This window comes from Papaver somniferum, chromosome 11 (assembly GCF_003573695.1).
Source record: "Papaver somniferum cultivar HN1 chromosome 11, ASM357369v1, whole genome shotgun sequence".
Lineage (NCBI taxonomy): Eukaryota > Viridiplantae > Streptophyta > Magnoliopsida > Ranunculales > Papaveraceae > Papaver > Papaver somniferum.
The window spans coordinates 129680640-129694942 of NC_039368.1; the positions used below are offsets into that span (position 1 = coordinate 129680640).

The 14303-nt window shown below is 38.4% G+C and overlaps 1 protein-coding gene across 1 annotated transcript; it reads left to right on the forward strand.

The window, feature by feature from the left end:
- Positions 1-7366: 7366 nt before the first annotated feature.
- LOC113325155 (aspartyl protease family protein At5g10770-like) lies at positions 7367-8641 on the forward strand. The gene has a single exon (XM_026573376.1). It carries the CDS (start codon positions 7367-7369, stop codon positions 8639-8641), a length of 1275 nt encoding a protein of 424 aa, XP_026429161.1.
- The last annotated feature ends 5662 nt before the right edge of the window (positions 8642-14303 follow it).

Below are 14303 nucleotides of genomic sequence, written 5' to 3' on the forward strand. Positions count from 1 at the left end.
AAACCCATTTAAGAGAACCCAAATTGTGGGCTTCCAATTTTTAATTGTGGGCTTGTAATATTAAAGCCAATTTTTGGGCTTCTCTTATTTTCTGTTGGGTTTGTAATAATTTATTTGTGGGCTTGTTTGTTTAATTTGTGGGCTTGTTTTTAATTTTTGTGATCTTGTTTAAATTGGACTTGTATCTTGTATTCTGGGTTTAAACCCAGCTGAGCTTGTAACCGATCACGCTAGTTGAACTCGTTAGTGGGCCGAGTACCCAAATTCTAGGCCGAGATTTTGGACTCAGTTCCACCAAAAGTTTTCAACCTAGCTGGGCCAAAGAAAACACAAAACCAACAGTGGGCTTGCTCCCATTCAAAAACCAAATTTTATTTTCTTTTAAAAAAAAAAAAAAAAAAAAAAAAAAAAAAAAACCAAAATTTTGCTCCTTATTTCAAAAACCAAAATTTTCCCAAAATCCAAACCCATTAAAACCAAACATTTTTCCCAAAAATCCAAACCCATTAAAACCCAATAGTGGGCTTTGTGTCTTTTCAATATGGGCCAACCTCGTGCTCTCCATGAATACATGTATCCGACAATAAAAATTCCATTATCATGTATTGTATTACCTCAAACCAATAACCCTTTTAAAATAAATGCAAGCATGATACAAATACTTCCTATATTTCGAGGGTTCGATTCTGAGAACCCCTATACTCATGTAAGAGAGTTTGAACAAATTTGTCGGACTATGCAACCTGATCATATGTCCGAAGACTCTCTGAAATTGCGTTTGTTTACATTTTCTTTAAAGGAAAGGGCCAAAACATGGTTTTACGGTTTGAGACCACAATCAATCAACACTTGGGACCAACTCACAGATCTATTTTTCAAAAAATTCTTTCCACATCATAGGACCATCGCTATTCGTCAAAGTATCAATTGTTTTGTCCAATTGGATGAGGAAACTGTTTTTCACTATTTTGAACGTTTTAATGATTTGTTGAGCGAATGTCCACACCATGGATTTGAGAAGTGGAGACTTGTCGTCATCCTCTATGAGGGACTAGACTTTAAATCTCGAACCATGGTTGAGTCTATGTGTAATGGTAAATTTCTTGATAAATCTGTGGATGATGCATGGAATTTTTTAGCCGAGATTGCAGAGAAAACCCATCAATGGGAATCCGTTAGGGAAACAGGAACAACACCACATGATATGAGTCACCCCCATGAATTAGAGTTTTATTCTTGTAATAGCTCCGACCTTAGGATTGAAAATTATCCTAGATGGCAAAATCCCTATCATGATGATGATGATGACTATGATGTTATGTTAGAAGAACATGTCTATACTGAAAATGTTATGGAACCTTTGGGTTCAAATACATTAGGCTTCTCTGCCCCGACCTTAATGCATGATATTTCTTCTAGTATTCCATGTGATGTTTCCCCTGATGTGCCGATACACGAGAATAAATCTGTTGATGATGTTGATGATTCTGATTGTGATCTTGCCAATTTGATTGATGATTGTGAGCATGATGTGACATGTGTAGATGAGTTAGGAGATTTTGATTTGATTGATAATGATATGCCTATTCTTCTACCTAAGTCACAATCTGATGGCCTTCCACCCAACCTAGATTTGGTTTGTACCCATATTGTCAAACCAACTTTTCTGAGAGTCCCTAATCTAGGTTTGAAACTGTGTGCTTCCCAAGTCCTCTTGGACTATTTTGCTTCTAAGTATAATACATTTGAGGAACCACAGTTGGAATTAGCATGTTTGCCCGTCCCTAGCACAGTTCACTTTGAGCTAGACCTTGTACATGATGAACCCCCAAAACTGCGAGATTTTGTTTCCAAAATTTTATCAAAATCCAGGTTTGGGGGTAGCTCATTTTGTTTCACAGTTTCACTTGCGTTTATTTCCTGTTATATTTGTGTGAAGCTGTTGAAACCTCTACACTTTGTCTTTTGGGTTGATCCTCAACTCTTTAGATTGTTGGTGTATGGTGAATTTTTTGTATATAATCCAGTAGATACAATTTCTTAAAACCCTTTTGTTCATTTTGTATATATTTTGCTAATCCAATATGATCTCGGCTGAAATATGTTGGATTTTTGCCTTGAATAACGGAGTTCTAATATTGCTTTCGCCGAAATCGGGTATTCTCTTTCCTTTTTCTCTACTCAACATGATCCTCTTCATATGTTGTATTATAATTTTGTTCATATTTTGAAACATTGAGGACAATGTTTAGTTTAGGTTTGGGGGTATGGAATGGATACCATGATAATATGCTATAATTGAAAACGAACTCCTTCTTCTTTTTGAAAAAATTGAAAAATTCCAAAAAAATTGAAAAATCAAAATTCAAAAAAATTAAAAAATGAAAAATCATAAAAATGGAGCTCATTTACCTTGAAATGTTGACTCTTGTGCAAATATGTAATTATTAGGAGTCTTAGTCTAGATATTTAGGCACCCTGATTCTAGCACAATTCACATAGTGATAAGAAATTTGCACGCGCACGATCTACCAATACATGTATGGCCTCGATCTTCAAGGTGTTTGATAGGAAGTTACGATTGCCAATCACTTTAGAATACTGAACGAAACTTGACTAGCTTGTTCTTTGGTTGGTTGGGATAGAAGGTGGAGGTTACATTAAGAAAGACAACCATCGAATTTAACTGGGTGCATCAAAAAGGGCTACCTCTTGCAAAGTGTCATGTAATCTTTTGTTTCCTTTTGTATTTGTTTCAAAAGTGTTTCCTTATCAAAAAAAAAAATAAAAAAAAATCAAGTATTTATCAATTCCATTCTCTCTTGTTCCAAAAATAAAAAGAGAGTAGTCAATGTAAATAAGAGTCATGTAAATAGTCATTTTGTTGTTTCATTGTAATAAGCAAGGAAGGGTGTATGCCATTGATGTACAACGCGAGTAATTGTGAAATACCTCCAACTCATTCACAATTCTCGTAAAGTCCGGACAGCTAGCTAGATTTCGACCTTGGTTCTTAGCCTGAGAAACTATCTCTTGGTGATTAGTATTCATAACATCCGATCTTTCTTTACACATGTGTAGATACACTTTACACTCTTATCACATGTCTTTATTTGTTATCAGTGCTAGGATTGTGCCTTTGATAGCTAGATTGACATCTCCATTTTTCTGTGAGCTTAAACTGTCTTGCACATGTCACATTTGATGGAATATGAGCTTATATTTTGTCCTAGAACTTTGTAGGTACGTTCTAAGCAAACCTTCACGAGACTTCACTCGTCCACTAGGGACACTTAGTGGTTTAAAAGGCTTAGTGCATACGCTAAATGCATTCGAGAGACCAGCGACAGTGGTATAGGTAGGATTTCCTTAGTTTTGTTTTACTTGAGGACAAGTAAAATTCATGTTTGGGGGTATTTGATGAGTCCTAAAAAGTGCATATTTCTATATCTTTTTGTTGGCATTTAACTCATCTTTTGTGCATTAATTCTACATTTTATCCCATATTCTGTATTTTCTTTGTTTTCAAGAATAAATATTTTTATTAACTAATTTTGCATTTTTAGGTAATAAATAAAGTTTGGATGAATAGCGGAGCGAAAAGAGCAGAAAAGTAGTGAAAAGCCGGGAGGAATTACACAAGGAAGCCGCGAAGAATGTTGTGCACAAGACCAAAAGGCTAGAAGTGGGCTTGAAGAGGAAGAATTGTTCTTAAACAAGATATGGGCTTGGCATACCCAAGGCCCAAAACCCTCACCCAAACCCATTACCAATATCCATACCCGCATTCATCTTCAGCCGTCAGATTGGATCATCTCAGCATCCTACGGTCGCTTCATCGTCGTGCATCGAAGTCTGAAGCTCCTGTCAAACACTACAACACCTAACTCCATCTTGGACCGTCAGTTTTGATGTATTACATATCCAACGGTCGCTCCACATCCATTTACATCATATCGTTGGATCTTTCCCTCATCCTATCATCCTACGGATTCCCCTCACAAAACATCGAGATTTGATGGGTCTGCTCAACACCCAAACAACCAAATACCTATACCCGCAAAACAAACAACCCCTTCCTCAAACCCCATCGACTCCATCTTCTCCCTCACCCGCTGCAACCACCACCTTACCCTGCCCCGCTCAACCACCACCTCAACCACCACCATCTCCTCTCAAATCAACCAAACACCATAACCCATCTCCACTACCATCATTACAACCTATCTAGCCACCTAATTTCCCATTTTTATACACGTTTTTCTCAAAACCCTAACGTGTGAAAAATTGGTAAATTAGGTGAGTTAGGAGAGCAATTGGAGGTATGGGAAGCAAGAGAAGACTAATTCTAAGCATGGGTTGAAGTTTGATTGGAGTCAGAGATTAGGTAAATTTCTAATTTTAATTTCTAAAACCCTAATTTTTCTGATTTGGGAATTTTTTGGGGGAAATCAATTGAATGTTAAATTGAGGTATGGGTTAGTCTATTAGGGTTGTTATCAACATTAGGTAGGATTATTGTGATTTAATTTTGATTTTCACCAAACCCTAATGGGGACTGTTTTGGTCCTGTTTTGGGGGAATTGATTGTAACTATAAAAAGGGGACTGTGGGTGTGATGTGAAGTTATGCTGGAATAGCCAGTGTCCAGAACTTTGATGTTCTGCATATATTCATGTTCTATTTTGTGTAATGTTCCCTGTTGTTAATGTGATGTTCCCTGTTTTTGTGTAATGTTCCCTGTTTTAATATCCTGTTGTTGTTGTTGTTAATGTGATGTTTTTGTGTTGTTCCTGTTAATCATGTGTTGTTCCATCTATTCTCTCATGTTCTCATTAGCTGAGGCTCAGATGAAGCTTTAGTGGACTGTTAGGTAGTGGAATGTTAGGTTAGAAGCCTTAGTGCACTGATTTGATTGAGCAATGGGAGAATTCAGTGCTCACTAGTGCTTGTGATTGATTGTACTGTCAAAAGACAGTCAATACTAGGAGCACATCAGTTGAGCAAGCTGTTTATCTTGCTATTCCCTTTTTGTATGCATAGGATGTTCAATTCAACCTAGAACTATACTATCTGGCTAGGTCACAGGGTGGATTCATAACCCAGTTGTGTTGTTTCTCTGTGCTGTTATTCTTATTTGCTCACTGCCATTGCCCTTGGCTTAGGCCTTGGTTTATTACACTGCCATTTCCTTTGCTTTTCTTCACTATCACTCTCCACTGCCACTATTTGCTCTTTCTTCTCATTTGTTTCTCCTGTTCTTGTTACTACATTCATTACTGTGAAAGTTCACTGTGAAAGTTCATTTGTTTCTCCTGTTCTTGTTACTACATTCTTCACTGCCTCTATTTGCTCTAGTTCATAGCTCAGAAGCCTAGCTCAAGCTAAGGCCCAGTTCACTTTTACTGTGAAAGTTCACTGTGAAAGCCCAGCTCAACCCAAGGCTCAAATCACATCACAAGCCCAGTCCAATTCAGTCCACCAAAGGCTCAGTTCACTACACTAATCCCAAGCCCAAATTCAAAACCAAAGCCTAGTGCACTACAAAACCAACTGAGCCCAAGCTCAGTTCATTTCATTAAGACAACACCCCAATTCATTCCAAGAGTATTCAAAGGCCCAAAGCACAATCATAACCCATTGGTTACCAAAATCCATTGGTACCCAAAGCCCAACAATAGCAATTTTAGAGCCCAAAATAGCTAGAAACTCCAAAACACACCCAGTCTCTGTGGATCGACCCGTACTTGCACGAGCTACAACCGACGACCGTGCACTTGCGGTATTACTGTAGGCCCGTTTTTATTACGCTTCAATTTATACGCTTTCCCGGGTCCACCAATTAGGGAGGTAGATTAAATCTTCATTCCTCCCTGTTTCTAGCGCCAAAATATAGTTTCATCTTTTTTGATGGCTACACCCAAGTAAATCTAAAGGCTATAAACTATCTAAACATTCAAGATTCAAGATAAACAAGATGTAAAGAACATGAAATGTAAAGATTGACACAAGCATATAACGTTGTTCGGCCATGAAGACCTACGTCCACGGGAAGAAGATGTATTCTTTATTGATTATAAGGTCTTACCTTGAAAGAGCTACAAATATCACTCTGATTTCTTACTCTTTCTCTATCTTGATCTCTCTCAGGAATTCTCTGTAGAAAGACCATCTAATAATACATAAGTTGTCAATCTCCTTCTAAATGGACTGGTATTTATAGGGAAACTAAACTCGTGAAGGTCTGGCCTCGTCGAGCTGGTGGAGTCTTCATACATCGTCTTCGTTGCTTCGGGCGAGTTCTATATTGTCCCTCGTGATGTCTTGTTGGGTTCTCCTCCCGAATTGTCTTGCTCTACTCGCCATCGTGTAGCGCTTCCTTGGAGAACCTCGTGCTGCATCACCTCTGGGTTGTAGTATAGGTCGTCCGAGCTTTCCATCAGGATGCAGATCCGCTCTTATCTCGTCATTAAATGCAGTCTTCCTTTTTAGACTTGACCGTCTGAGCAGATTAGACTGCTCCTTACACGCGTCATTCATGTGACGCTTGTAGCAAGTGTCTCGATTCAGACGAAATCACTTTTTCACCAGATGATTCAGTGCTTTTATCATATCATCATGATACCATCTTTTGAGATGTTGACATGTGGTCATCGGGTGATTTACCCTCACATGATTATTTCTACACTATCCATCGATTTGCACCCAATCTCTAACAAAACTAAGAACCGCTATAGTAATCAGTTTTTTTGTTAATCAAACCTTGGATTTGATTATTTTGGTCTAATAAATAAGTAAAAAATATAAAAATAGGAACAAATGATGAATTGGTGACTATCATTGAAAATAAGATGTCTTATTGTTTTGCCAACTAAGAATCACATACAACAACTACCGGAGAAGCTCGTAAACATCGTTTAAGTCATCCCAAGTTTTCGAAGCTGTATTAGAGAATGTTAACATCGTGGTCACCAAAATGCAAGGTTAGGATAAAATATATACTTTTACAAAATACATCGTTTAAGTCATCCCCATCAGATTTAAATAGATGGATGATTGATGATACAAAATACATTAGTGCGTAATGAATTGAGGTTTTGGATATGTAATATAGTGGATAAAAAAATTAGATGATTCAACAACTACTCATCCTCTCTCGAGTTAGGAAAACATGACTTAACTACACTCACTCTCTCTCGGTTGCTATATGAAAAAATGCGTGACTCAACTACACTCTCGCTCTCAGTTGCTATATAAACAAGTGCATTTCTCTATTCTGATCACTCACCCTGGCCAACTCAGTTTCTGTCCTAAATCACCTCCCAGACAGAGAAAAAGGAAAGAATAATACAAAAAACCATCAACAATGTCTCCAATGATTATTACATTTATTATCTTTGTCGTATTTTCATTAGTAGATGTTTCTGGAGCCACAAATCATCATAATATTAGTAACATATCAAATACAGAAAAACACAGTGGAGTATCATTTAAACTTGTTCTTGGACGCAGAAATTTCACATCTCAACTCCCACCGCTATCCAAAGAATTTTTCGTCTATAATCTCCTGTATCACCCATCAACCGACTACTACACAACGGTTGACATCGGTACCCCACCCCAATCAATGGAGCTGCACATTGATACTGGGAGCCCATATTCATGGGTGAGGTGTCAACCATGCGATATTGATACTTGTCTCCAGGTGAGCTTTTTTCATGAAGATAATTCGACTTCTTATGCAAAAGTAGCCTGTGAAGCATGTAACCGGCCCGGAAAGTGCAACGAAGAAGAGCAATGTGTATTCGACATGAAATACCTAGATGAATCGGGAGCGACACTGGTGATGGGATCTGAAACCTTCACCATGGACCAAGATGATAACGATGATGATGGTTTTATAGAGTCCAAGCAAGACATAATAGATGTACCGCTTGGATGCGCTAAAGGGACCGAAGGATTTCCATTTTTGGACGGATCATTAGGGTTAAACATGGGTAAGTTATCATTTTATACCGCGTTAAAAAACAACTATGGCGTTAGAATGTTCTCCTATTGTCTTTTGGTTAGAATCAAGGATGGAGATGATAGCTCTGATATGTTATTCGGAGACCAAGTCGTGTCCCCTGATACTTTATATACACCTATGGTTCATGATTATGTCTCTGATCAGTTTGTGGTGGCATTGTCGGAAATCAAATTTAAGGGTGAACCACTTGTTAAGTATACATTTCCTATAAAGATGATCGTTGATACAGGATCGACGTATACTGATCTACCTCAACCCGTGCACAGCGCATTATTGAGCAAATTTCTTGATGTTGCTGATCAACTGGCTTGGGGACAGCCTATAAGAGTTGGTACCAGATATCCATGCTACGAGATAGATCCGGATCAAATCAGCGCCTCATCCACGATTACTTTTACTTTTGCCGGAGATGCTGAAATAGAATTACTCCCACACAATATCTGGCGCTATATTGAAGGATATAATCTGGCTTGTTTAGGATTTGGGGATGCATCCAAAACGCCACCGCATGAACTTAACATTTTAGGTAATATCCAGCAGCAGGGTATACGGATAATAATTGATCAGCAGACAAAGGGGGATCGCATTGGGTTTGACACTTCCGGCTGTTGACGGCTGATCTAGGTAGCTGGCTGCAATAGATATTAGATTAAAGTTAGTCAAAGTTTTCGTATTTGTTCCTTTTATTTGAAATGTATTTTCCATTGCAAGACAAAAACTTAATAGTATTTACTTTTTCTCTCATATCTTTCCATTTCACTATTTCCTTGCGTTTTAGAACTTTACTGCAGAAAAGTTAAAATATTAAACGATTTTGCTATGACAATGATATCCCAAACATATTACTTTTAATATTACTTCGAACATCTTTATACTACTTGATTTTAGAGATTAACAGTCTCTATTTTCTTTTTAAGATGTTTAAATCCCAAGTAAACACAAGAAGAAAATAAAATTTTCAGCTCTTTTTATGAAACAAACACAATATGAACCAAAAAAAAAAAAAGAGAGATATCAGGTATCTTTTTCTAGAATGAAACATTTCATTGTTGCTATTTGCAATTATTATTTTGGGGTAAATGGCGAATGATACCATAGGATCATGGCTTAAAAAATAGAGGAAGAGATGAATTGGTGATTATCAATGAGGTTAAGAGTATGCCTTTCCAATGAGGCTCTAACCACAAATGGTTCAGAACAATTATCTTTCCGGAGCTAAATCACTCACCGGAAAACAGTCCAAAATGTAGTTAGCTAAGGTGATTTACGTGGGATCGGACTCTCCTATTTGAGATATTTGTAGTCTCTGTTTTCACTTTTTCAACCGGTTTCTCCCTCGAAAGAAAATAATATTCCATGCAACTGCAACTGCAATGACTGCCATGGAGTAGTAGAGGAAGAATGTAGGTAGAATGAGGCAGTAGGAGAAGAATAATGTTAATTGGTTGGAAATAGTCACGTTGCTTACATGCAACAGCAACTGCAACTGCCATATGTTTGTATCGACTGAACCTGGATGTGGCGTTGTTCGTCCAAACTTAAAAGTTCATTTGTCTTTCATGTGTAAAGTTTACTATTATCTGAAACGATAAACGGACATACTCAATCTGCCACTACCTAGAGCAGAGCGAATAAAATACGGTGGCTCATTCCACTATTGTGAAGCTGTAGAAGCTCCCCTCCCAGCATGTTGAAGCAATAGACTCTAGACCTCCTGGACTCTATTTGCAATGTTTCACACGTTCATGTTAATGTGCGTTTCAAAGTTTATATTGGTAACTTTTTTTTTTTTGATCGTGAAAGGGGAATATATTGATCGAAGAAATAAGAATTGTTACAACCAGACTTTGAATAGCAAATTACAAATGGATACACCTTTCAATCGAAAGGGCAGAGATGACCAAGGAGATCAAGAGAATCCTTACAATTGCAAGCCGTAAGAAAACTAAGCCCAGGGGACACAAACTCATCGAAGCCCAAGACCAGTTCCAGATACCCGGATAGCAACTGCCCATGTAAAGTAGAAGTCCAGCGAAGATGAAACCCTAATCGTTACCAAAAACTTGCCGCCACCCTTTGCACCACCATTGCAAAAACTTGCCCTGAGTATGGACGAAACCACCACCATTAATGAGTACTAAGAACTGATGATGGAAGCCTTTTCTTCTTCAGAAACCAACACCATTGTTGATTTAGAACTGAAAATGAGGACTTTACCCTGAATATCAACGGAACCAGCACAATTAATGATTATTAAGAACTGATCCATGCCTTTTCTTCATCAGAATCCAACACTATTGTTGATTTAGAACTGAAAATGGGTGAAGGGATGTGTAGTGGATGGGTGAAGGAAATCTATGAGATCGGTGGTAGAAGCAATTTTTTGATGGAGCAAGATTTTTTGATGGAGCAAGATTTTATTACAAAGAAATGTTTGAAGGAGATTTGATTTAGGTTGAAATTAAGTGGTTTTTATGTATCAATTCTGATTAATGAAGATGATTACGGGGTTTCAGAGAATATATGGACGAGGTAAAGAAGTGGTAGGTAAATGTACCACCATTCTTCAAACTAAGATGAGGTGAGATGAGACTTGGGAAAAAGAAAAGAGGATCTTCTTCAATCCAGGGAAGAAGAGAGATACAGGAGAGAGAGAAATCAAGTATCATGACTACCTGATTCTCTACAACAACCCGGAGATTTCCAAAAAACAACTAAAGACTACATTAAAACTAAAACGGATGTCTTGCTCGGATCTAGTTCGATTAGACTAAATCCGAGCAAGAAAGGAACGACGGTTGGTTTTGTTTTTTCGGTAGTAGTGTTTTTAGAGAGGAGATAGGGGAGAGAGGGAAGGAAGAACTACTTTTAGTTTATACTGGTAACTGAAGAACTACTTTTAGTTTGCTAACTCAATTCTCAATTACAAAGGGATCGAATTGATAGGTTGGTCCAGAGTACATCAATTAGTTATCCTTCTAATTCGCACAATGTGCAGAGAGGGAAGTAATCTCTGCTCTGTGGAACCAGACAGCGTGTTTCTCAGCCGCAATGACCACAAGACAAGCCCTTCGCATAGACAATGCGAAGGCCATTTTATCACCCACAAAATCCGACTCGTTGTTAAGGATCTAGGAAGAGAGAGGAGAGCATAAACGCGGAAGCATAAAAGACTACATTGATAATAATCTTGGTGTCTTTCTCACTTCTTCAAAATATTTATACAATCACAAGACTTGGCTCTCAAGACAATTTCTAATATAACTCTCACAACTTAAATGCAGATCTCCTAAATATAGACTCTCATATATTATTTCCTAATACCCTCCCTCAAGATGGAGCATGTAGATCACGAATTCCCATCTTGGACAAAAGAAATTTAAACTGATCTTTCCTTAGCACTTTTCGATGCTCACCTTAGTTTAGGTACATTTCGGCCCTCTTCGTAGTTTTAGGACGATTTCGGTCCCTTCATAGTTTTAGGACATTACGGTCCTCTTCGTAGTTTTAGGACGTTTTCGGTCCCATTCGTAGTTTTAGGACATTCCAGTCCCATTAGTAGTTTTAGAACATACATATTTCATCGTATTTTAAGGATATTTGGGTCTCATCTTTGTAGTTTAAGGACGTTACGGTCCAATCTTCATAGTTTAAGGACATTACGGTCCCATCTTCGTAGTTTAGAGACGTTTCGGTTCTCTTCGTAGTTTTAGGACATTAAAGTCCCATCTTCGTAGTTTAGGGACATTTCGGTCCTCTTCGTAGTTTAAAGACGTTTCAATCCCATCTTCATAGTTTAAGGACGTTTCAATCCTCTTCGTAGTTTTACGACATTTCGGCAGAATACTTCTTGTACTCTTGATTTCTTGGTTTTTTCAATTGAATATTTTTTTTTTACTCTCTCAACAACTCATAGGATTTTAACATACTATTGTTGTTCTTTTTCTCATCACCTCTCGGTGATTGCTTTCATTTCTTCATTTTCTTCTTCTCTGTTTCTAGTCATGCTTTCGTTGCTCAAACTGTCACACTTCTTTGCGTTCGTTCTTTTCGCTTCTGCCACACTATTGTTCCCAAAGCATTCATCCATTTAAACAAAAACCCTGTGTGCATCTTCTCTATTTTCTTTGAGGCGTCAAACTCCTCACAGATTGCACCATAATCTCCTCGAGCGTGACTACTTCCATATCTTGATTTCTTACCAACTCAATATCCCTAACACCTATCGGTCACCGAGACTCAAGACAAAACCATCGCCGACTCCTCTTTTTGGTAGTCACAGAACTACCACTTTGTCGTCACGGCTGAATTTTCTTATTGCATCACCACTACTGGCAGCAACAATTTCTTCTTTAATCTGTTCTTTTCGATCTCATGGTTGTTGTAACAATGACAACAACAGTTTCTTCTACTTTTCTCAACCTGCATAACCCAATCCTCAATCAAAAATCTTAACCTCAATTTCATACATAACTGGATACCGATGCCAGTCATAGCACCATTGGTTGTTTATCGGTCACAAATACACACAACGACCACTTTGGTGTAAAAGGAAAAGAACTACCTAAACTAGCCTGCAAGTATACAGAGTTGTTGTAGATAGGTGGAGTAAGAAAGGGTTTGTCCACAGGGACTTGGAGGATTTGCTAAAGTTCTCTTTGGGGAGTTTCTAAGGTTATCTGAGTTCAATGGAGGGTACTAAGGCTTTTGATTCCACTACTTGACCCTAGGCTAAGGAAATTGTGATGCAATGTATGTCTTGTTCTTTCATGAAAGACTACAATGAAGAATAGAGTAACTAACCTAGCTAAATGACCCCTAGCATCAGCTGTCTTTCAACAGCACAACTGATCACAAGTATTTAGCTCAACTAGTTAACTGAGCTTAAGGCAGTCTCTCTAATGGATTAAATTCTTACAAACTGACCTAACTGCACTCCTAGCATCAGCTTTCTTCTAACAGCACAGCTGATCACAAGTGAGGTAACTCAAGTGGCAATTCATCAATCCTAAGGCAGTTAAATCAATCCAAGACAATACATATACATTTACTATCCTAGCATATGATCAAGAGCTTCCTATAAGCCCTAGCAAATGAATTAGAACATGAACATGCTTGTAATCATGATGTCAACAGATATAAACATGCTCCACATTACAACATACAATTCACAGTCAATTTTTATGCATAACAAACATTCCACATGAACTGAAAATGTAACTGATATATGAAATAAACATGGAAACTTAAACATGTGTTCACTGGCTAGCCCAGATGTCAATTTCACAACCCCTGACCCCCCATTTATAGTCAGTTACAATTCCCCCAAAATACCCAAATGTCAGAAATTAGGGTTTTCACAAAGGTGAAATTGACTTACCTAATACACTGATAACAACTCTAAATCTTCCCCCCATGCTTCTGTTGATCCAATCGCATCTACCCATGCTCTATTTCTTCTCCACTTCACCTATTCTACCAATTTCAAACCTAGGGTTTCTGTGAAGAAAAAGGGTTGAAATCGATAGAATATGTGTCTAGAGAGGTAGGGTAATGATGGGTTATGATTACAAGTAGCCATGATGGCTTTGGAAGAGGCGTGGTGGTGGTTGCGGCAGAGGCAGGCGGAGTTGGTGGCGGACATGGTTTTTGCAGAGGAATGGGGAAGAAGATGGGGTGAGCTCGATTAGGTTTGGCTAGGGGTTGTTTGGTTTGTGGGATATAAACTTAGGTGTTTGAGTGTTGAGCGGGATCATCGAAGGATGAGTTCGCGCTGGTCTGTGGGATGTGACGATGGTAGGTGGATCCAACGGTGAGATGGGAGGCTGTGGGTAGCGACCGGATGGAGGAATGCAACGAAAAGGACGGCCCAAGATGGAGATGGGCGTTGCGATGTAAAGCGGGAGCTTCGGAGTTTGATGTGCGATGATGGAGCGACCGTAGGATGCTGAAATGCTTCGATCTGACGGCTGAAATCCGAGACGGGCTTGGATAGTGGAAATGGGTTTGAGAAGGGTTTTGGGCCTTGGGTATGCCAATCCCATATCTTCTTTAAGGACAATTCTTCTTCTTCAAGCCCATTCCTAGCCTCTTGGTCTTATGCACAACGTTCTTCGCGGCTTCCTTGCGTAACTCCTCCCGGCTTTTCACTACTTTTCTGCTCTATTCCGCTCCGCAATTCATCCATACTTTATTTATTACCTAAAAATGCAAAATTAAGTAAGAAAAATATTTATTCTTGAAAACAATGAAAATACAGAATATGGGATAAAAT

Coding starts and splice junctions, on each gene's coding strand:
- LOC113325155 (XM_026573376.1), top strand. CDS start 7,367: ATGTCTCCAATGATTATTACATTTATTATCTTTGTCGTATTTTCATTA.